This window comes from Sarcophilus harrisii, chromosome 3 (assembly GCF_902635505.1).
Source record: "Sarcophilus harrisii chromosome 3, mSarHar1.11, whole genome shotgun sequence".
In the NCBI taxonomy this organism is placed as follows: Eukaryota; Metazoa; Chordata; class Mammalia; order Dasyuromorphia; family Dasyuridae; genus Sarcophilus; species Sarcophilus harrisii.
In genome coordinates, this window is record NC_045428.1 from 566,821,047 (window position 1) to 566,845,379 (window position 24,333).

The 24,333-nt window shown below is 43.6% G+C and overlaps 1 protein-coding gene across 1 annotated transcript in view; it reads right to left on the minus strand.

Moving 5' to 3' along the window:
* LOC100923766 (protein-arginine deiminase type-1) overlaps positions 1–17,893 on the minus strand; it is a 52,532-nt gene extending 34,639 nt beyond the window's left edge. Inside the window, exon 1 of the mRNA XM_031962756.1 lies at positions 17,655–17,893. Coding sequence (XP_031818616.1) covers positions 17,655–17,746 — 92 coding nt within the window. The 5' untranslated portion in view covers positions 17,747–17,893. The remainder of the gene's footprint in view (positions 1–17,654) is intronic.
* Between the last annotated feature and the right edge of the window lie 6,440 nt (positions 17,894–24,333).

The window sequence follows — 24,333 nt, forward strand, 5'->3', positions numbered from 1 at the left end:
AAATAAAGAGAGGGAAGGAATGCATTCCAAGCATAGGAGATGGTGTGAGCAACGGCAAAAAGATGGTAGAACATAGGGCGTGTATGGCAAATAGTGGGTATTCCAGTTTGGCTGGCATATATGCCACAGCAAATGAGATAAGACTGAAAAGTCAGGTGGTATCAGATGATGAAAGTCCTTTGCTGCCAACCTTCTAATGTAATTTGATGCTTTCCAAGTCACGTCAACCAACCTTCCTGCTTACTGGTGATTTAGAAAGTTGGGCAAAAAAATACATCCCCCTGGGCAAAGATCAAACTCACCATGCCAGCCATCGGATGCCAACCTCCCGATACCTGCCCCGTTCCCAGTGGTCAGTCCTTTAATCCATCAGCTGGGAGTCAGAAAGAACAAGAAGAGAGGTATAGCAGAGTGCTGTGCTTCTGATATCTGATTCCCCTCCCTCAATGGGTAGAACAGAAAGCTCTCTATCAAAAGTTCCAGAGCAGGAAGTGGAGCAACCATGAAGCAAGGCATCTGGTTTCTGAAGTTTGGTGGCACCTAATATTATGCCATGAACAGGGCCAGGCCAGCTTACCCAATTACCCTTTTACCTCAAGTGCCCTCTGCTTTGTCCTGATTCCCGATAGTCATCTTCCCATGTCCAACATAGTGGGTGCCAGGTCCCTTTAAAGTACCTTGCCCTTTCTGCTCTCAACCAGCAAAGCTAGACCAGAGACCTTCCTTTGTTATGTTAGCACAGGCTTTTATTTTTTTTTTTTTTTTGCTTTCTTTTTTTTTTTTTTTTTTTTTTAAATTTTTTTTTATTTAATAGCCTTATATTTACAGGATATATACATAGGTAACTTTATAGCATTAACAATTGCCAAACCTCTTGTTCCAATTTTTCACCTCTTACCCCCCCACCCCCTCCCCTAAATGTCAGGATGACCAGTAGATGTTAAAATATATTAAAATATAACTTAGATACACAATAAGTATACATGACCAAAACATTATTTTGCTGTACAAAAAGAATCAGACTCTGAATTATTGTACAATTAGCTTGTGAAGGAAATAAAAAATGCAGGTGTGCATAACTATAGGGATTGGGAATTCAATGTAATGGTTTTTAGTCATCTCCCAGGGTTCTTTTTCTGGGTATAGCTAGTTCAGTTCATTACTGCTCCATTAGAAATGATTTGGTTGATCTCGTTGCTGAGTATGGCCTGATCCATCAGAACTGGTCATCATCTAAGCACAGGCTTTTAAGACATAGATAAGTAACCCGGCTCAGAGCCAAGGAAGAGACAGAATCTATATTCCTTCCCCACAGGCCCTCTCTGCCAAAGTGACTTATACTCAGGGCATTTCCTTCCCTTCTCAGTTCTTTCTAGGACAGGGGCTCATCACTTTTCCCTAAACACCTTAACCTGTGGCCCAGAGGTCTTATCCCCATTTTTCAAAGAACAGCCTCTCCAGACCTATAGAGATGGGAGCCAGGAAGTATCTAAAATATTTTTATCCCTTCCCTAAAAGAGATTTGTGGTCCCCCTTACTTCTTATCTAGACTATATTTCAATAGCTTCTTAATTCCTATTTCTATCTATTCTCACCTCCTCTAACCCTTTCTGTGTATGACTGCACAAGTATTGTAACGAATGGAAAGGTCTGGCCATGCTCATACCATGAAGAAGAAACATAATGGATCAGAGATGCACAAATTTAGAAGTTGGAAGGATTTTAGATATCATTTAGTCCGTTCCCCTCATTTTACAGCTAAGGAAACTAAGGTTTCCAAAATCACACGGGTGGCATTCAGGTCTTCTAACTCCAAATCAGGATTATCTCCATGGGGTTATTCAACTTTTAAGCAAACTAGTCTACTTCTCTCCTCCTTTTATAGATGAGGAAACTAAAGTTTAGGGATGTTGAGTCACTTGAGAAGTTTCCAGATGGCTGGGGGAACTCAGAGGATGGAGACAGAAATTCTGGCTGAAGGGAACAAAGAAAGTTTAATGAGAAAGGAAGCCCAGGATCACACAAAGCTGATATTTATATCTAGGCTTTCTGATTTCTAATCCATGACAAACCAAGCCCTTGAGTTGGCAATCAGTGCCCTCCACTGTTTAACCTGAGACTTATTTTAGGCAGCCTATACTTACTATACTTAATTGTTGGGTCACTTACTGAGGCGCGTCATTCCCCTGGCCGCCATCATTCTCCCCACCATCTCACTTTAGATCTGGCTCTACTCATCCTCAAGTTTCAGCTCAGGAGTTTCTTCCTCTATACAGTTCTCTTTCATTCCCTCACTAGAATTATTCTTTCCTCCCTTTGAATTCTCCAGCTATTATGAAACTGCTCAAAAAGTGTCCAACATATTTGTCCTCAAAAAATTTACCCAATCATAAGACTAAAAAGTCCAAGTTTGATGGAATGGAAAGAAAATTGGTTTTGAAATCTAAAAACCTAGATTTGGGTTTGATTTTGCCACTAAGAGGGATAGGTAGGTGGTACAATGGATAGAGTATTGGGCCTGGAGTTACAAAGATCTGAGTTCAAACCTGCTTCATATACTTACTGTGTGACCCTGGGCAAGTCAAATAATCCTGTAACTCAGTTTTCTTATCTGTAAAATGAGCTGGAGAAAGAAAGAAAGAACCTCTCCAGGACCTGTGCCAAGAAAACTCCCATCAAAATCTAAAATGACTCATTCTGGAAATAAAAAAGTCAAAGTTTCCATGCTGATAATCAGTGGGATCAAACCCATGAGTGACTACTAGACTTTCTGCCTAGAAGAAATTGAGAAACTAAAGCTTTTAAATGTATACTATGTCAGTATTAAAAGTTTTTCTTTTTTTGTTGTTTTTTTTTTTTTTTTTCAAAACTTATAAAATAGATGAACCAAGGTTTCGGTTTGAAAGATGGTATACCTATCTAGTTTTTATAAAAGCTTATAACACATTTAAGGATTTTCTATAATATCTTATTAAAGAAAAGGGGGGATGGACTAAATTATTTCTATTCTATAAGATATTTTAGAATAAACAAACATAGGTTAAGCAAAAATAATTTAAAACAATAATATCTTTAAAGAGGATGGATTTTTTAAAAACCCAATTCAGAAAAAGAAAGCATATTGAAACAAAGATAAAAATATAAGCCTAACCTAACTCATAACTTTACATGTGAGTGGATTAAATAATCCAATAAAACAAAAGTTAGAAATTGAATAAGAAAACAAAACCCCCAAATCTGTTGTATATCAGTATTGCTTAGGGTTTTTTCTTTATTTTTTTCCTTTAAAAATTGTCATATATGGAATGGGTCTAGTAAAGGGAGAGAGGTACTAGAAGAAATTAAATAATGTAGTGATAAATTTTATCAATAAATTTTTTAAGAAGTGTAAAAAAAGAATAAAGAGAAAGATTTTCAGCAAGGGTTTTAGGGACCAAATTTACTAGCTATGGACTCAGATGAAGGTCGTTTCATGTCCAACCCTTCATGATTCCATTGGGGGTTTTCTTTGCAAAAATACTGGAGTGGTTTGCCATTGCCTTCTCTAGCTCATTTTGCAGATGAGGAAACTGAGGTAAATAGGGTTTAGTGACTTGCCCAGGGTCACACAGCTAGCAAGTGTCTGAGGCCAGATTTGAATTCAGAAAGATGAGTAGACCTGAGTCCAAACCCGGCCCTCTATGCACTATGACATCCCCTCAATGCCCCAGTTGATGGTACCATGAGATAATAGATATTATAGTACTATAGAATGTCTGCTGCATTTGAAGTCAGAAGACCTGGCTTCAAATATGGACTGAGCTACTTCCTAGTTCCATGAGGGTGGTGAGCCACTTCCCCATTTAGGCCTCAGTTTCTTACTCTCCAAATTGATGGAGCTGGATGGAAGCTCTAGGGCCCCACCCAGCTCTGCATCTATGACCTTAAGATGCCGTGAAGATAGGCATGTGTCCTGCAGAGGGTGTAGCCTGAGGAACAGGTAGGCGGCCCACAGTCCCACACGTAGCACACACCTGAGAGAGCCCTGCTCCAGCCGAGTAGTCAGAGGCTGAGCCCACACAAAAGAACCCATCTTCCAACAAAAACTCCATTTTTACCAGCTTTAAGGGGAAGAAGGAAAATACAGAGCAATGAATAATTCGAAACTCAGAATACAAAACAAAACAAACATCTTCAGCACGGATCATTTTCAATTAAGGAAAAAAAAGACAAAAAGCACAGATGATTTTCAAACCACAAAACTACATATGATTTTTAGTCAGATAATGCTAAACAGTGGATAAGCATGGAGGAAGGGCTAAAAATCCTCAGTTTTTGTGTGTGTGTGTGTAAATGTGTGTGTGTGTGTGTGTGTGTGTGTGTGTGTGTGTGTGTGTGGTGTTAGAGTTGTGGGGGAAGAAGGGAGAGAGAGAAGGAGGGAGGGAAGAAAGAGAAAAAGAGACCTATAATAACAGGAAGGGGTTGGACTAGCTGATCTCTGGGGTCTACTTAAGTTCTAAAGATTTAATTTTATGAAGAAGAATAACAACAACAATTCTGATTATTAATAATTATTAATGTTATACAATAATTATTATTATTAATATTTCTGCAGTGAGGTAATATGTAGTAATGGAGAGAGAACTGACCTCAGGATTATAGAGACCTACATTCAAGTCTTCTTTCTAGTATATCCTGCCTATGTGACTATTGACAAGTCACATAAGCTCTCAGTGCCCCTAGCAAGTGTCTGAGACTATATAATTTATATAAATGTAAAGTCCTGACTTCTTTTAGTAGTTGGAGTTGTTCTGCTGGAAATTCAATATACCAACTATTCTCAAAGTGTGGTCCCAAGAGTCCCTTTCAGTTCATCCTTTCGGAGTAAAAGTAAATAGCAAATATTCCTATTTGGGCCAGAATACCTGAAGATCTTCCCTTCCCAGACTGATTTTTTTTGGAGTAGCCATTTTTTGCTTCATTTCTTACTTAACCTTAATCACTGAATGGGTTTTGCCTCAGTCAAATTGAGACCTATCTGTTAAAAACTTAAGCTTAAAAAGACCAAGTCTCCCATTGCATCCAAGGTCAATTCCAGTTGTCTTGGTCTAAATTTGGCCTCTGGACCCAGATGGCTCCCTGGAGAATAAGACTGATGATTCTACACAGCCCTGATTCACTTAAACCCAATTTACTTGCAAGTCATGGCGTCACCTCCCTGATGTCATGGTTCTCATTGAAATTAATGGACAAACATTCAGGGGATCAATAAGCTCAAAGCCATTTTCACATTAATACTAAAATTTTAAAAATTCTAATATAGTAAATATCTAGATATATAATCTACATAAGCAAAAGCTGTTTTGGGGAGGGTCCTCAAAAATTATTAAGAGCATAAATGGGTCTAAGGCATTTTGGGGACCATTCTCTATATTAATGAAATCCACAGGCCCATATGAGACTAAACTTACATTTTCATAAAGTTTTTCAAATTTACAACTCAAAGTGTAACTCTCTGAGACAGGTAGGAGGCACAAGTTTTACTGTTCCCATTTTACAGATGAAGAAATTAAGGAGGTTTAAAGAAGAAAAGAGGCTCAATGTTCCCTGGGTAATTAATTAGTGCCAACCACTTGTCTAAACTAAGGTTTCTCTAGACTCTAAAAATACAAGTTCTATATATTATACCATATTATCTAGAAAAAAAACCAGTGTAAATGTGTTTATATGTGTGTATTATGTATGTATATATAGTGTAAATATGTCTATATGTACATGTGTTTAATATGCATATATTGTATATGTATAATATATATGTCCGTATTTGTGTGTATATATGTGTTTATATTTATATTGCATATGTATGTATTTATATCTATGTGTTAATTTATATGTATGCATGTTTTTATATCTATGTGTGTACTGTATATATAGTATATAGCTATATGTATACATCTGTATGTATATATGTATATGTAAAGATTTACATGTATGTATTGTATATTTGTATTTGTGTAGTATCCGTGTGTGTGTGTATTGTGTGTATCAGCATATCTGTGTATACATGTGTGTGTTTAAATATTACTTTCTAATTATGCTTGGCTCCAGCAGCCATAAACCTGAATTTTTAATCCCAGATCACACATCTTCAAAAAAAAAAAAAAAAAGTGGCCACCCAATAGCCAGACTGCAGGGCCCCAAACCAGTTTTGGATTAAAAAAAAAAAAAAAAAAGCTCATGGCTAAGAGACAGGAGAAGATTTTGTCATCAGATTATAAGATAGTATAGAAAGGACCTTAGAACCCGGAGGTCAGAGCTGGGAGGGCCCTTAGAACCCAGGAGGTCAGAGCTGGGAGGTTCCTTAGAACCCAGGATGTCAGAGCTGGGAAGCTCTTAGAATCCAGGAGGTCAGAGCCTTTAGACATAGAAGGTCATAACTGGAAACCTCCTCTTCGTTTACATGTCTGTGAGGATCCACTGGGCACTGGGGGTTCCTCTCTAGCTCCTTTTACCGGCTCACTGACCATATTCCTCCATTGTTCAGTCAGGTCGCCATGGTGCCAGGTGACCTGATGCAGAGGCTACAAGCTTCCTCTCCTCCAAGAGACAAGCTCATTTTTTTTTTTTTTTACTGAAACTGCAAGAAAGGGCAAAGCACACGCGGCCCAAGGCTTCTCTTTCCCCCTGTTCCCTAAGGGACACCCCCAGTAGGGGAGACAGCTCCTGGGCTGGCTGTTACCTCGGCCTGGCCCTGGGATTGACCGATGGAGGCCAGTGGGAAGGGACCCCTCCTTGCCCACAGTCTCTCTCGAAGCTCCAAGGTTGGATCTAACTCTTCCCAACCCAGACTCAGAGATTGTTTTAACGCTGCTGGTCTTAGTTTGAGGTTAAGACCTCCTGAGATCAATGGAAGTGGAGATCTTCAGCCTGGAGAAGCCTGGGGGTGGGGAGGGGAAGGAGGCTTATACATCAGCTGTCACTGTGGCCTCCGAGGGCAGAGCCAGGAGCACGTGGCAGCGCTTCAAAGAGTCCAGTCAGGAGCAAATTCTTAACCATTAGAATGACAGCTCACCCAAGGTGGAATCTACCTCCTCCAGTTGCAGGTGGTGAGCTCTCTGTCACTGGAGGTATTTTAGCAGGGCCTGGAATACATGGTCACTAAGACCCCTTACAACTCATTTCATGATTCTGTAAGTTTGCTCTGAGGGTTTAAAATCAGGCCCTTTCCTCTCTCCAAGTTTTAGTGAAAGCAATGAAAGGGTGGAACCAAATGGTGTCCAAGGCCCCTTCCAGCTCTGACATTCTGGGCTCTGAGAGGGCCCTTAAGGGTCCAGATTTCCTTCTATCCCGGTCGTGTTCTCCCCTCTCCCCCTGTAAGCTGCCTGTGTTGAGAGGGAGCTGTTCTGGTCCCAGGGGAGGCGGAATCCCTTATCAAAGCCCCGGGAGGGTGAGAGAAGGGGCAGGAGGCCACACTGTGCTTCCCATGTGCCCAAGGCGCCCCAGCCCTGTGGAATATGCTCTGAGGGCTAGAATTAAAGGCAGGGTTCCCCTCCGCTCCCCCCAACACTCCTCTTTCTACATAACAAACCTGGACACCTCATGCCCTGTAATTCCTCAAGGACCCGGGACAGGGACAACTAGACAGAAAGAGAGACAGAGAGAGACAGAGACACACACAGAGAGAGACAGAGAGACAGAGAGAGAGAGACAGAGAGAGAGAGAGAGAGACAGAGAGAGAGAGAGACAGAGAGACAGAGACAGAAACAGAGAGACAGACAGAGACAGAGAGACCGAGAAACAGAGACACAGAGAGAGACAGAGACAGAGTGAGAGACAGAAAGAGACAGAGAGAGAGAGAAAGAGACAGAGACAGAGAGACAGAGAGAGGGAGAGAGGGAGTGAGAGGGAGGAGGGGGGAGAGGAGGAAGAGGGAGAGGAAGAGGAAAAGGGAGAAAGAGTCAGAGAGAAACAGAATCGGAGATAGAGACAGACCCTGGAGAGGAAGGGGATAGGAAGAGGAGGGGGAGAGACAGAGACAGAGAGGAAGGGAAAGGAACAGAGAAGAAGGGGGAGCAGGAGGAGGGGGAGAAAGAGAGTGACAGAGACAGAAAAAGATCAGTCCTTAAGCTTCTCAGTTTGCTTGTTCTCTCTCACCCTGGGACAGTCTCCAGCTGTCTTCCTCTCCAGGGACCAGGCAAAGGTAGGGGAAGGAACAAGAAGGAAGTCTTCCCTTGGCCAGTCTTCAGACAAAGCGGCCGTTTTCTGGAGGGGGAAGGAGCCTCCAGAGCATGGTTCAGAGGAGGGTTTGGGGTCGAGTTCCTCAGGATAGGGATTTCAAAGTTTTGCTAAAAATGGAGTATCTCCTCCTTCTCTCCTCCAGACCTGCTCCTTCCCCGGCCCCTCCATAGCACTTAATCCTATCCCATTCTGCTTAATTCTGCTCTTTTCTCCATAGTACTTAATTCTGTCCAAGGCCTGCCAGAGCTCTAGAAATCCTGGACTCCAAATTCCTCATTTTCCCATGAGCAAACGGGGCCCCAGAAAAGGGGGGTAGGGACCTGGTCAGCGTCCATGGGGCAGAGCTGGATTTCAAGCCCAGTCTCTTCTTCCTTTTGCTTCCAGCACCAGGCCCAACACGCTGCTGGGCACCCAGTAGCTCTGACTCAGCAAGATGGGGATTAAGTGTTGGATGTCTCTCTGTGCCTGTAACATCGGAGCTACCCGAAAATCCTTGGGGCAGACAGGACAACATTCCTCAACCCAACCACTGCCCCTTTCCCCAAATGCATCATAATTACTGCTTAAGTCAGAAATCCCCAGGGATCTCAGCTGGTGGCCCAAGGCCCATGAACCCCACCTTCGGAAAAGCTCTGCTCCTTCCTGGGAAGGCCTAGGAGGGAAAGGGGAAGAAGAGCAGGAGGGGCACGAATAAGGGTCCAAACAGAAAAGGAACCAGAAGAGAAGGGCTTGAAAGAGGGGGAAGCTAATCTATAGCATTTTAGAGCAAAAAGGAACCTTGGAGACTATTTTAGTCCAAACTCCCCATCGTTAAAAGGAGGAAATTAAGACCCAGTGAGGGAAAGTGACTCAAAAAGCATCATATGTAGAGTACAGAAATCCTCCAATTTCTGACACTTGGCAGGATTCAAACTACCTGTCTTTCATCTGTAAAATGGGATAATAATAATAGCACCCAGCGGCAAATGAAATCATGTGTGTGAGGGCCTTTGTAAACTTTACATAAATATATGTGTGTGTATACTCACATACGCACATACATAAAAATTTATGCAAATTGAAAGGAAGTATATAAATGGGGATAAAATTATATAAATTGGGATAGGAACTGCACATGTAATTTCAAAGGCATGGGAAATTCCCAGATATGAAATTCCCTCTCCCTATATAACTTGTCTGTAATATAACATTTAGACATTTGCCAGGACTCTGAGAAGTTATACTTGCCCAGAGTCTTGCAGTCAGAAATGTGAGAGGCAGATTCTGAACCCAGAACTTTCTGCCTCTGAGTTGGCAGCTGTCCTTGCATACTATATAATAAATATGAAATATTATTATTGAATAATTAATTAAAAGACAGTAAGTGCCAGAGTGACTCTGACTCGAAGTCTTGTACTTCCCTAATGCCATATTGTGTACAAACAGCTACAGACACAACTGTTTCCTTGGTTTCTTCCTTCCAAAAGGCTCAGAGCTGCATTCCTGGGGCCACATGAAACAGGGGAATCCACTTGTGGTTCCAACAGAACCGTGGAGAAGCCTGAGGCTTCACAACCACTTCACACCGTGATAGGAGACACCTGTTTGGGTTCAACAAATTTTTATAAAATGTCCCCTATGTGATAGCAGTGGGGGTAAATAAAAGAAAAATTACATCACTCTTGATCTCAAAGAGCTTAAAATCCAATGATAGGAGAGACAGATATAAATCTAGAAGTAGGGTCAGCAGATCACTTTGATGGTAGAGGGAGAAGACTGCTAGGATGCAGCAGGCCGGGAGTCAGGAATTCTCATCTTTCTGAGTTCAAATCCGGCTTCAGACATTTGCTAGCTGTGTGACTCTGGGCAAGTGACTTCGCCATTTGCCTCAGTTTCTACCAAGAAAAACCCCAAATGAGATAACAAAAGTTGGATATGACTGAAATGACTGAATACCAACAACAACCAAAATGTGCAAGGCACTGTGCTAAAAACTCTGGATACAAAACAAAAACAAAAACAAAAACAAAAACAAAAAACAAACCAAATGCATTGGTCCCAGCCCTCAAGGACTTACATTCTAATGGGGAGGACACTCAGTAGATAACTAAGGATATACAAGATTGCTACAGAGTAGATGGATGATAATACTAAAGGTGAAGACTATAGTTGTTGGTTAGGAGAAGGGGTGGAAGGCAGAGGAGGACCTGAGAAAGGCCTCCATTGGAAAGTGAAATTTAAGTTGAGTCTTGGAGAAAGCCAAAGAAAGCAAGAGAAGGGAAAGTATTCTGGGACATGGAACACATATAATCAATATAAGACAAATAAAAGGGAAATAGAATGCCATGTGCCAGCAATAAAAACAAATAAACCAGTATAGCTGGATGCTAGAGGATGTGGGAAGGAAGGAGGAGCTCACTGCTGATCAAGCCTTCAGTAAGGAGGGGAATTTTGAGATCATTCAGTTCAAGCCTTTCATTTGATAGGTGAGAAAACTGAGGTCCCAGAGAGGAAACAAAAAAAGAGACAAGGAGCTGCTCTCAAGGAGCCTACAATCTAATGGAGGAAGATAACATGCAAACAAATATGTACATATAAATTATAGACAGGATAAATAGGAAATAATTAAGAAAAGGAAGAAACAAGAATTAGGAAGGGGTGGGAAAGGTTTCCTGCAGAAGGTAGGATTGTCACTGTGATTTAAAGGAAATCAAGGAAGCTGGGAGACAGACATGAAGGAGAATATTCCAGACATGGGGGACAGCCTAGAGTCAGGAGTGTTTCATGCATGTAGTAGACAGGAAGTGCGTGTCACTAAATAGAATATGGGATAAAAAGATTGGAAGGTAGGAAGGGGCTAGGTTATAAAGGGCATGAATGGCAAACAGAGCATTTCATATTAGAGCTTAGAGGTGATGGAGAGCCATTATAGATTATTAAGTACGGGGTGTGGTGAAGCAAGAGGGATAACAGGGTCAAATCTGAACTTTAAGAAAATCACTCTGGAGGATGGATATCAGTGGGGAGAGACTTTAGGCAGGCAGACCACCCCACTCTCCAGCAGTTATCATAATATTCCAGAAATGAAGTAACAGGGTCAGAGGAGAAAAAGGTGTATTTGAGAAAGGTTGCAGAGGTGAAATAGACAAGAAATGATACAAAGGTGAAACAAAGATGCTAAAGAGGCGAGATGGACAAGAGATGCTAAAAAGATGAAATAGATAAGAGAGAATGCTGAGGTGAAAGGGACAAGAGATGCTGCAGAGGTGAAATGGGTAAAAGATGATGCAGAAGTGACAAGAGATGATGCGAAGGTGAAATTGACAAGAGATGATGCAAAGATGAAATAGACAAGAGATGCCGCTGAGGTGAAATAGACAAGAGATGCTAAAGAGGTGAAATGGGAAATAGATGATGTAAAGATGAAATAGACAAGAGATGGTGCCGAGGTGAAAGAGACAAGAAATGCTGCAGAGGTGAGGTGAACTTGAGATGCTGCAGAGGTAAAATGGGCAAGAGATGTTACAGAGGTAAAATGGATAGACCTCAGCTACAGCTTGGTGTGGGAGGTGAGATTGAGGAATCCAGGATGACTCCTAGGTTGGGAGCCTGGTGTTGTTCTCTACAGTAATAGGAAATGTAGGAGGTGGGGAAGGTTTAATGGGAAGGATAATGAATTCTATGTTGGACACATTGATCATGGATCTAAAGTTGGAAAGCATCTCTGGAGCCATCTAAATCAACTGCCTCCTTTTACAGATGAGGAAACTGACACACAAGGAAGTGAAGTGAGTTACCCAATATTACAGGAATACTGAGTACCACAGGATTACAGACTAAATGTCTCCTGTGATCCTTACCAGGTTTAAATCTATGATCCTATCTATACAGAGTACTCTCAAGAGCACTTTGAAAAGGTCACCATGAGGAAAGAGATGGTTATTTGATAAGGGCACAGCAGAAGGATTGATGAGAGATAAGGAGCCCAGCTGAGATGATGCACTTTGAACGCCTAATGGGGGGCCATTCAGAATTCATACTGATGGTCACCTTTTCCCCTGGCCCATTCACAGAAGACCAGGAAAAGATGGGCTGTATATGAACCATGAAGTATAGATTCTATCAGAGACCTAGAGAGAACTCAAGGAACATTTACATGATGACCACAAGGTTGTGAAAGAAAATAGGTAAGAAGGATCAGAAGTCTGATCAAAGATGAGGGGGGGGAGGTGTACCTCCACCCACCCCAAAGAAAGAGATGATCAATAGAAGTGCAGAGTAGGAAGATACTGCCAGACATGGTCAGTGTGTTGACTTGATTGTACTTCTTTGTCCAACAGTGAGTTTTAGTGGGAGTCTGGGGGGAATCATTAGGAAGTGACTACACCCCCCCAAAGATTATCAATAAAACATCAACCAAAGATGGGGTGGGGAGAAGAAATCAGGAAAGGAAGAAGAGGGACAAGACACAAGGCCAGCTGAGATTGAGAACTCTTTTTTGGTTTTGTTAATTAATAATACTCATTAACCTCCTCCACCCTCTGGAGTTCTGACTCTGAACCTTTGGGCTGCCAATTAAGACTCAGATTAGCTGGACTGCATTGTTTGGGGTTTTGTTCAGGCTTAGGCTCTCTCTTTATGGCTATGACAGGGTTGGGGATCTTGGCCAAGGTCCATGCCCTCCAGGCTCTCGGTCAGGGAAGTAGGAAGGCCTTGGTGGGAGGGAGAACAGGGCAGGTTGGAATCATCCCAATGAATCAGGGGTCATAAGGTGGCTTCCTTGCCCCTTCTTCATCTGAGACTGTTTGACAAGGTCACCAAGACTCCTTTTAGACACCACGGGGTAGGTGAGATATGGGAGGAGGGGATGTGGTTTTGCTGCACGAAGCTAAGAGGGTCGAACTGGGAGGCTGCTGGTCCTTTTAAGAAGAAAACACTCAAAGTTGGAGCCATCAAGCAATTAACCACCGAAAGGCAAATATTTCTCCAATCCAAGTCTCATCGGCTTCTTTGGAGTAATTAATCACTTCCCATGAAGTCACCCCATGACACCCATTAACTCTCTCCAGGAGCCTGGGAGGTTGGCAAAGTCAGGTGCTTGGCAAGCAATGTCCCCCAGGGGCGCCCCACCTCCTCCAGAACCTGGCCAGTCAGCAGCAGTTAGCTCCCAGGCTGGTGAGAAATACCTGCCAGGCCCGGGGGAGCCAAGGTCCTTGCCTCCAAGACGCTCCTCCCTGGGAGCTGAGAGGGAGAGCTTCTGGCAAGAAGAACCAGCTTAGCTGCTGCCTCTGGCCAGCAAGGCACCTCAACCAGTGTGTCCAATTGAGAAAGAACTGGGTTTTCTGTCGGGGCACAGGAGGTGCACTTCCCAGCTCTGCTACCTGCTCATTGTACCACCTGGATTTCGGTTTTCTTCTTTGTAAACTAAAAGGGCCAGACTAGATGATTCCTCCTCCACAGAAGGTCATTCTGTGCTCTCCCTCCACCACCCAGCTCACTATTACTGCCCTCCTTCCTAGGAAGTTCTTCCCTGAGGCTAACCTTGATTTCTCTGACTTAGAAATAGGAAAATTCTGATGATTTTTCTCATTTCAAGCCTTCCCAACTAGGGCTATAAAAGAAGACATCACTAGGACCCAGATAGTCATAGGATCCTAAGAATCGAACGTGAAAGAACCTTGGAGACCGTTTCATTCAACTGCCTCTTTTTATAGTGTGGAAAAGGACACCCAGCAAGGATAAGAAATTTGGGAGGATGGGAACCTGGGCTTCTGGTTAAACCCCCAGCTCCCCTTCCACTAAGCACTCTGAATCTTCTCCCAGCCAACAACAGAGCCAGAAGCTCCTTCCTCCACCATGTTGGAATGCCACTTCTGAAAAGGACTCTAAAGTTCAGCTTCTTGGGTTCACAACTCCATGTGGGGCCATGAAGTTATGATTTCTTCTCAGTAAATTGATTAGTATACTTATTTTATATATCCATCTACCTAGGGTCACATAAAATTTTCTCAGCAAAAAGGGAGTGAGAGTGGGAAAGTTTTCCCAAGGTTACCCTGATGTAAAGTACTTGGAGATCCCCAAAGATCCTGCCCTTCAAGGTAGCATCCCTCATGAACGTCTCTACCTTTCTTCTGAGAGGGTTGGAAAGGAGGCACCAGGGCATCGCACACACTAAGAGAAACCACATGGTATTGGTCAATCTGCCATTTGGAGGAGGGGGTGGGGGGAAGGAGGGGAAAAGTTGGAACAAAAGGTTTTGCAATTGTCAATGCTGAAAAATTACCCATGCATATATCTTGTAAATAAAAAGCTATAGTAAAAAAAATAGAAAAAAAAAGAAACTATAAAAAATATTAAAAAAAAAAAAAGGAGGCACATGGAATGATGGAGAAGAAGGAGTGGGACCTGGAGTCAGTGGATTAGCCTGTCTTCCCTGGGCAAGATATTTATTTGCCTCGTGCCTCACTTCTTTATCTGTATAATGGGATGATAATAACAGCTCCTTGACAGGGGAATTGTAAGGCTCAAATAGGATCATGTCTGCCAAGTGATTTGTAAACATGTTCAAACTCCGTATCAATGTAAATGCTATAATTATTCCGGAGGTTTTGGTTCAATCTCGTATTTTGGGGGTGTTCCTGGTGCAGGAAATAGGGGCTTTGTAGAAGGGGAGGGAGACATAGCTGAGGGTATCTTGTGGCTTCCAAAGGTCCCCAGCCTTTGGCCTAAAAACAGAAGGAAGAAATGGAGAGCAATGAGGGTACTGGCTCCCATTACTCCAGGGTTCTAAAGATGAGAAAGTATTTTTCTTAGGAAACTGGGGTCAGTCAGACAATTTCATAGATGAGATCACTGAGGCCCCAGGAGATGGAGTGATGTGGGGAGGGTCAGTACAAGGATGAGATTCGAGTCCAGGCCTTCCTGGCTTTGACTCCAGGATGCTTGACACCATTTCTGCCCTGGGATGTTGTCTTTGGGATGTTGGGACCTTTATTTCTACCTCATCTACCATGTATCCCTACTTCCAATGGGGTGGCCAGTTGGCGTAAGATTGGACTTTATGAGAGATATCTTCACTCTCTGTTACCTTTCCACCTTGAAACTGGATTAGGATCAAAGAGCTAGAAGATGCCTTAGAAGTCATCTAGTCCACCTCGATTTGACAGATGGGGAAACTGAGACACAGAGGTTATGTGATTTGCTCAGATTCTCATGAGTAATGAGGGACAGAGCTGGGATCTGAACCTCAGTCCTCACCCTCCAAATCCAGCCCTCTTTCCACTGGGCTACACTGACTTGTCGATGGGGCTCAGAGCTCTCGTAGATTTGGAGCTGAGAGGTTATCTAATTCAACCTCTTCCTTGTACAGATGAGGAAACTGAGGCACAGAGAAAGTAAAATGACTATTAAATGGCAGAACTCAGGTCCTCTGCCCCCAAATCCACTTTTGTTATCTCAAAGAAGAAGAAAGTTAATAAGACAGAAACAATGACCAACTCATCAGGCTCAGAATCCAAAGGATTATCCAAAGGATATTCTAAACCAACTTTTGGCCCAGCACATGCGCCCTATGACAGCCCTAGCAAAGATCACCTAGCCCCACAAGAAAAGAAGAGCTCTCATTCCAAATATTTACAAACTACTGACCTCATAATAACTCAATGTGGTAGTTAGCATATTATTCCTCCCATTTCACAGATGAGAAAACTGAGGCTCAGAAGAGTGGAAGCATTTGCTTATAGTTTCACAACTAGCAAGTATACCTTGCACTCATTTCCTCTCACTTCAGATCTGCACCTAAATTTATGGAGGAACTAAGAAAAGATTCAAACTAGGTCATCTTGGACTAGTTAGTAAGATCATAGGAGGACCTGGATAAATTAGATTATGACTCAATGACAAGTGCTCCCTCCTCACTCACGGAACTCAAAATCTCTACACTGAGGCAGGGTAGACCCAGGTAAAGTTCTCTAAAACCATATAGGGATAGATTCCCTTCCCAGGTTGAGCTTCCTTTCTCAGGGCCCACCTAATGCCGCAAAAAAAGTCACAATCTCTCCACCACCTCTGCTGGGGCAAAGAACCAGAGAGTAATCAAAACTGGAAAGGTCCTTGGAACACAGAATTTCAGAGCAGAAGGAGCCCTAGAGCACAAGATGCTAGAAAGGCCATTAGAACCCAGAATATCAGAACTAAGGGGTTTCTAGAATCCAGAATGTCAAAATTGGGATGTTCTTTAGGATAGAGAATATCAGAGGAAGAAATGACCTTAGAACACACACTGTTAGAGCTAGGAGAACTCTTAAAACACAGACAGTCAGAGCTGGGAGGGCCCTTAGAATACAGGATATTAGAGAGGGTCCTTAGGACACAAACTGTCAGAACTGAGAGGGTCTTTAGAACACAGATTGTCAGAGCTGGAAGGTTCCTTAGAACACAGACTATTGGAGCTGGGAGGGTCTTTAGAACCAGAATGTCAGGGCTGAAAGGACCCTTAGAACACAGGGTATTAGAGATGGAGGGTTCTTAGAACATAAATTGTCAGAGCTGGGATGGTCTTTAGAACACAGAATGGAAGGGAGAGAAATCATCTAGTCCAATTCACTTTACAAAGGAGGAAACAGTCTCAAAGAAGAGAAATCACTCTCAAAAACTGAGCACAATTGGTCAATAGCAGAACTGAAACTAGACACCTCAGTCTCCTGACTCCCAACTCAAGCCAGAGCCCAAAGCAGCAAGACTAAGAGAGCTCAGGTTTATCCAAATTCTGAAAGAAGAGAGAGATCTTCTACCTAGATTGTCCTTCCTCTCCTGTAAAATTCCCAGTCATCTTATTTCCTTAGCTCGCTACACCCTCAAGAAATAAACTTTTTGTCCCAGTCCCTCCGGAGAGCCCAGAAATTGGTGAGAGGATCAGATGTGATTCCCTCCCTCCCAAGATCCTAGTTCTGAGCTTCCTGATTTTGGACTCCCCCTAATTCTCTCTCTGTCTCTCTCTCTTTCTTTCTGTGAGTGTCTCTGTCTCTCTGTGTCTCTTTGTGTCTCTGTCTCTGTCTCTCTGTGTGTCTCTCTCTGTCTCTGTCTCTGTCTCTTTCTGTGAGTGTCTCTGTCTCTCTGTGTCTCTGTCTCTGTCTCTGTCTCTATCTCTCTATCACACACACAAACACACACACACACACACACACACACACACACACACCCAGTCCCGCTCTCCAGTTGAGTCCGGAGCTGCGATTTCCCATCGGAAGCAGCTGGCAGAGTTCCTCCGCCGCCGACTCCGCCTTTTTTCCTGTCAAAACATCTTCCCTTGTGGCCGCGCTCCCGTCCCGTTCCCAGGGGGACGGCTTAACCCGACCCCCCCCCCGGCCCGGAGAGCTCGGGACCCATCCTCGCCCCCACCTCGGTTCCCGGAAGGCAGAGAGCCCTGTGTGGCGCGGAGAGCCAGACGACGTTCTTACCCATAGACGTCCAGCGCGACCTCGGTGCCCACCACACACACGGCGTGCGTGGGCTTCTGCAGGGACAGCCGGATGGCTCTCTGCTGGGCCATGCTGCCCAGGCTCGGCACAGCAGGGCGCGGGTGCCTCCCCCCTCCGGAGCCAGCCCGCGCTCTTCCAGGCTCCGGCAGGTGAGGCACACTGAGCAGAGAAGGGACTGGAGGGCAGGGACTGATGGGCGCCCTCCTCCACCTGCCTTTTAATTTCGCCCTGTGACCTGATTAGCTCCAGCCCTTGTCCCCACCTCCTGGCGCCGCGCCCGGAGCTCTATCACTAGATGCTGAAACGCTGTCAATCTGGCGGCGGAGACAATCAGGTGGAGAAGCTACCTGAGGGAAGAGGGGGTCCGGAGGGCTCTCGGCCCTGGAGGTGGAGAGAAGCGTGGGGTGATCACTTAGGTTCCCTGCTTGTGATGTGGACTTGGAAGTGAGCTTACTCTCTTCCCTTTTGGAAGAAAGCACCTTACAATTCATCTTGTCCAGCTCCTTTATTGTACAGACAGAGAAACTGAGGCTGGGGGAGGATCAATGGCTGCCAATCTCCGTATGGGTAAAAAGTAGGTTTTAGTTCAGCTCCAACTAGAACCAGCATTCTTTTCATTACACCTGCTGTCTATGGAACCTTTGATGGCACAATCGGCTTCTGCTGGGGCTATTCCACCACCACCCCCTTGCTATACCCTTCCCCATACCTACAGAGCAGCTGGCCCTCCAGCTTAGAGCTGGGAGCCGGGGCGTGCCTGGGGCCATTAAACCACTAGTTTTGATGCTCCCTTTGTGGATTCTGGGGATGAGGGCTTAGGATCTTTCATCAGTCCCTGGGAAGGATCACAGAGGGCTCTGAAAAAAGAAATGGGGAAAAGGACCTGAGAAAATAATGTTAAAAACCCAATTCTCTTGTTATTCCCTGCTTCCCCCAATCAGCCAACTAATAAGAAACTATTCAGCATTTAATATATCTCAGACATTGTATTAAGTGCTAGAGATAAAAGGAAAAGACAAAAAAAATTGCTCCTTGCTCTCAGAGGGCTAAGTACGCAAATAACCGCATATATACAGGGTACAGAGAGAAGATACAAAGAAATCTCAAAGCGCTCTGTCTGTTGATGGGGGGTGAGCGTGGCTGTGAAGACAAGAAAATGTCTTGGATTGTTAAATAGAATACATGCATACATATTTATACAATTCTCTTGCTGCGCAGGAAAAATCAGATCAAAAAGAAAAAAAAATGAGGAAGAAAATAAAATTCAAGCAAACAACAACAAAAAGAGTGAGAATGTTATGTTGTGATTCTCGCTCTGTTCCCACAGGCCTCTCTCTGGGTGCAGATGGCTCTCTTCAACACAAGATCATTGGAACTGGTCTGAAACATCTCATTGTTGGAAAATCATGTCCATCAGAATTGATCATCTTATAATCTTCTTGTTGCTGTGTACAATGATCTCCTGGTCCTGCTCACTTCATTCAGCATCAGTTCTTGTAAATCTCTCCAGGACTCTCCGAAATCATCCTGCTGATCGTTTCTTACAGAACAATAATATTCCATAGCCTTCATATATCACAATTTACCCAACCATTCTCTAGCTGATGAGCATCACTCAGTTTCCAGTTTCTAGCCACTACAAAGAGGGCTGCCACAAACATTTTTGCATAGGTAACTCCTTTTCCCTCCTTTAGTATCTCTTTGGGATACAGGCTAGTAGAAACACTGCTGGATCAAAGGGTATGGACAGTCTGATAGCCCTTTGGGCACAGTTCCAATTTGTTGAGCTGAGTCTTTAAGGAAGTCCAGAGGCAAGAGCAGTTTTACACTCAAAAAATCTCAGCTCTGCCAGGTACTGTGGTCCACTCTGGAAAAGCTCAGTTTCTTTATCCTTGCCTGCAAAGAGCTTTCAGTCTGACGGCGGAGGAGACATAGTCTTTGCCCCTGGGTAGTATACACTCAGAGGGCACCGCAGTTCCTGACTTCTGGGATCCCCTGGGAGACAGGACATTGGAGACTCTGCCTTCAGAGAACTTCCAGTCTAATAATAGCGACTGCAATGTCATAATAACAGCAACAATTAGCATTTATATAGCACTTCCATGTTTGCAAAGTACTTTACTAATATCATCTAATCCAATTCTCATAATAGCCCCGGAAAGCAGATACTACTTTATCATCCCTACTTTCCAGATAAAGAAACCGAGGCAGACATAAGGAAACCGAGGCAGACATAATAAGGAAACTGAGGCAGACATAATAAGAAAAGTGACTGCCCAGGGTCATATAACTAAGTGTCTGAAGCCAGATTTGAATTCACTTCTTCCTGACTCCAAGTCCAACATTGTGCCACCTGGCTGCCTCTGTATGTTGTTTTGAGATTTACTCAGTTTCCTCATTTGTAAAAATACATATAATAATTAGTACCACATCTCAGAGTTGCTATGAGGAATAAAAGGAGAGAGTGGATACAAACCTTAAAGTGACATGATTCCTACTGTTATTATCCTAACAATAACCCTGGCTTGTGCAAATAATGAAACTAAAGTTTATGGGGTTAAGTGACTTGCTCATGGCTACCCAGGTGTGTATTTCAAACTCCCATTTCTCTTGACTCCAAACCTAGCCTTCTTTCCACTCTGATGGTGGGAGAACATGGGGTTCTTTTCTCGGGGAGTTTTTATTCTTGAGTAGAGACTTAAGAGTTCTAGCATTGGACACCCCTAGTGGGGGGAAGGGAAGGGAAAAGAAGGAAAAGGAAGAAGAGGAAAAAAATCCACTAAAATGAGCTAATAGCATTTACTATTTGAGAGAGAAGAAGGTAACCTCCCCACCCTTCACATACCACATCAAAAAAAAGAAACGTGCAAAGCATTCCTGGCAAAGATCTCACATTCAGAGACAGGAACCATGATGGATTGGTCTGACATCAGGGAGAGGTGAGCCTGGGAGGCTCAGAGCCAGCCCACCCGGCTCTGGGGAAGCAGCAGGTTAAACAGATGTGCCAAAAGTGTGAGGCATCCAGAGGTGAGAGGCAGCAGGAGGCGGGGAAACACACTGCTCGGTGACGCAAGAGACCCTGGTCTAGTCTCCAGTCCTGGCACTAATTTGCTGGACTGTCTTGAGCAGATTGTTTTTTCATTTGATTGAGATCAAAGCCGTCTTTTGTCTTTTTTTGTATCCTCAACACTTAGCACAGTACCTAGAACATAGGAGGTGATTAATAAAAGTTTTTGTTTACTAACCGACTTTTCCCTAAGTATCTGTTTCCTCTCATATAAAATGATAGGGAAAGGGGATAGGAGAAGGAACTCTGATCTCTAAGGTCTCATTCTGACATTCCATGTTCTGAAGCTTCTTTCAACTCTGAGATTTTATCTTTTAAGGCTCTTTCTACATGTCACACTCAAGTATATTCTAAGGACCCTCCCAGTTCTGGCATTCTGTATTCAAAGGGTCCTTCCCAGCTCTACTATTCTCTGTTCTATGACCATCCTGGCTTCAACATTCTATGTTCTAAGAAGTCTCCTCTAACATTCATAACATAACATAAGGTCAGTCCCAGCTCTGACATCTTGAGTTCTAAGGGCCCTCCCAGCTCTGACATTTTGTGTCCTAAAGTCCCTATCATCTCTAACATTCTATGTTCTAAGGTCAGTCCCTACTCTTACATTGTATGTTCTCAGGTCTCTTGCAGTCCCACTATTCACGGGAGCTTTAACAATAAGTACTCTATATTGATGAACCATCAGGTTTAACCTGGGAGGGAAAGATCTCTTCTAGGGCTGGCGTTCTTAGTTCTAATATTGTGTATTCTGAGTCCTCTTCCAATTCTATCCCAGGATTCTATGAATTAGACAGTGGACCCAAATGTAGTTATTCCAGGCGTGGTGGTCCCTAGTTTTCTATAACTCCAATCTCCTAAGAATCTATATTCCCTCCCATTGCCATTAATACCCACAACCATCCTGAGCTCATCGGCCTCTCCACCTGACTCGGGCTGGAGCTCATAGACATCACGGACCAGCAGCAGAGGACAGGTCCATTGTAGGTAGAAAAGAACGTGGTTAGGCAAAGAGGCCATAAATTTCCCAACAATCCAATTGGAAAGCATCTAGGTAGGTCTCCTACTGTGAACAAGGTCTGGAAAGGAGCCAGAAGTGAATCTTTTGCAATTCTCCAAAACTTCCCTCAGAAACCTGAACCTTCCATCTTTTCCCCCTCATCACCAGCCTTCCTCAGCTCCCAGTGCCCCAGGGAGTCAGGAACACAAGTGGGAGAGGGGCTCACCAGGAGGGCAAGCAGAGGGCCTTTGCTTCAGCCTGAGTGAAGGAAAGAGATTCATTCCAATTACTTCCCGGCCTACCCCAGGTTAGTTGTAGCCCTAATGATAGGAAGGCACATGTACCGGTGACTCATTGCTAGAAAAGAAATGACGCTCAGACCCCATTGGCCCATGTCAATAATTAACCAGGGGAGAAGAAGGCAAAGGAATGGGCTGACAGGGGCATGACAGGGAGGGGAAAGGAACAGGGCTATTTGGTTCTCTCTTTGGCCAAGGTGTCCCATTGCATGCAGAGCCATCCTGATCTATATCTCGCCACTGGCCCCAGAGGGCTCTGGATGGGAAAGTGAGGCAGGTGACTTTGCACAGCCCTCCCACACTTAAATCCATTCACTTGCATGTCAAGACATCACCTCTCTGCTATATCATAGTCCTCTTCAAGAATTAAGCACAACCACCACCTTTGGTTCTCTACTGCCTTCTTGGGGAGCCCCTTAGCCCTTCCTCTATGGGAGTCCAGATAATACAATGGAAAGAATATTTGATTTGGAGTCAAAAGACCACTTCCTATTTCTATAATTTTGAGCAAGTGACTACCAGCGGGGGCTCAGTGTCCTCTTTAAAATAAGAGAGCAGGGGTCAAACTGGAAACTTTCTAGGGTACCTTAACTAGAGCCTTGGCTGTAGAGTCAGTTTGAATCCCTCTCAGACACTTACTAGCTATGGGATTCTAATTCTAATCAAGTTCCTAGAATCACAGATGAAGAGCTAGAAGGGCCTAGAGGTCCTTCATTTTACAGAATAGAAAACTGAGGCACAGAGAATGTGTGGCTGGGTGACACAACTAGTATCTGAGATAAGAATTGAACCCAAGTCTTCTGATTTCTGTTCTCTCCCCATCATATCCCTCATACATGTGACATCTGGTCAGTCACTTCTCAAAGAGGGGAAATTAAAGAATGGCTGCCTCCAGAGATTTTCACACTGTTGAAGGAAACATCCTAGCCTTCAGGTGGACATTGGAAACCTGGTGGAGAAGGAAAGGATGAAGGAGAACTGCTCTTATCCCCTCCTCACAATCCCTCCTCACTTATCCCCATTAACATTTCCCTCCTCAGATTTTCCTACATTACCTTGCATCATCTAGGTCTTTCATTTAATCAATAAACATTTATTAAGTGCCAACTGTGTGCCAGCTTCTGTGCTAAGCACTGGGGAAATACAACAAAAGCAATTCCTGCCTTTAAATAATTCCCAGTCTAATTAAGGAGACAATCATATAATAATACAGAGAAGCTGGAGATCAGCAACAGATCAAAGGCAGCAGCATTAGTAGTGATATAGAAAGGCTTCTTGTAAAAGGTGGGATTTTAGCTGAGACCTGAAGGAAACTTGGGAAACCAGCGAACAGAAATGAGGAGAGAGCCATCCAAGCATGGCGGATAGTCAGTCAAAATGCCCACAGTCCGAAAAACAATGGTCTTGTTTGAGGAACAGAAAAGAGTGTGCTGTCACTGGGATTAAAGTGTGTCGTATGGTAACAGCAATATTGTAAGGATGACCAACTGTGGAACACTTAGCTCTGAGACAATCCCAAAGGTCCCATGAAGAAAGATGCTCCCCGCTTCCAGAGAGAGAGAACTGATGAAGAATGCCTCGAAAAAGAATCTGTTAAAAGTGTGTGAGGTGGAGGATGGGGTGTGGGGAAGGGGCAAGTTATGAAAACCTCCAACATTCAACTTTTAAGGAATTTTGATATTCAATTAATGGCAGGGAAAACATATAGACAATCCTAGGGGTATTTTGGCATCTTCTAAATATTGGAAGGATCACGAGACCCTAAGTTTAAAGCTAGAAAAGTACAACCTCTCCTCACTTGACAGATGAAGGACAGAGAGGATGAATGACATGCTGAGAATCACACAACTGATGAGTCTGAGGTGGGATCTGATTCCAAATCCAGTGCCCGATCACTGTCCTACACTGCCTCTCAATTATTTCCATTTTCTAATCTATAAAATGTGAATTATAATAGCACCTGTCACATGGGATTGTTGCAATAAATCCATGAAGCATTTCACAAACCTTAAAACACTGTAGAAATGTTATTATTATTACTACGACTATCATTATCTTTGACTTATGAATGTGTAGACCTTGTTATCATCAGCATTAGTATTTAATTACAGGTGTGTGTGTGTGGCATTGGTCTGGGCTCTATACTAAGCCCAATGGGCACGTGTTCTTTCTCTTCTAAAAGCTTGCCATCAAGGACAGTCAGATCTGCTGACTTTGACCAAAGGATAAGGGTGGAGTTGCGTATTCCTAGGGCAGAATGGAAAAAGGACTAGGCTAGGAGTCAGGAGACCTGAT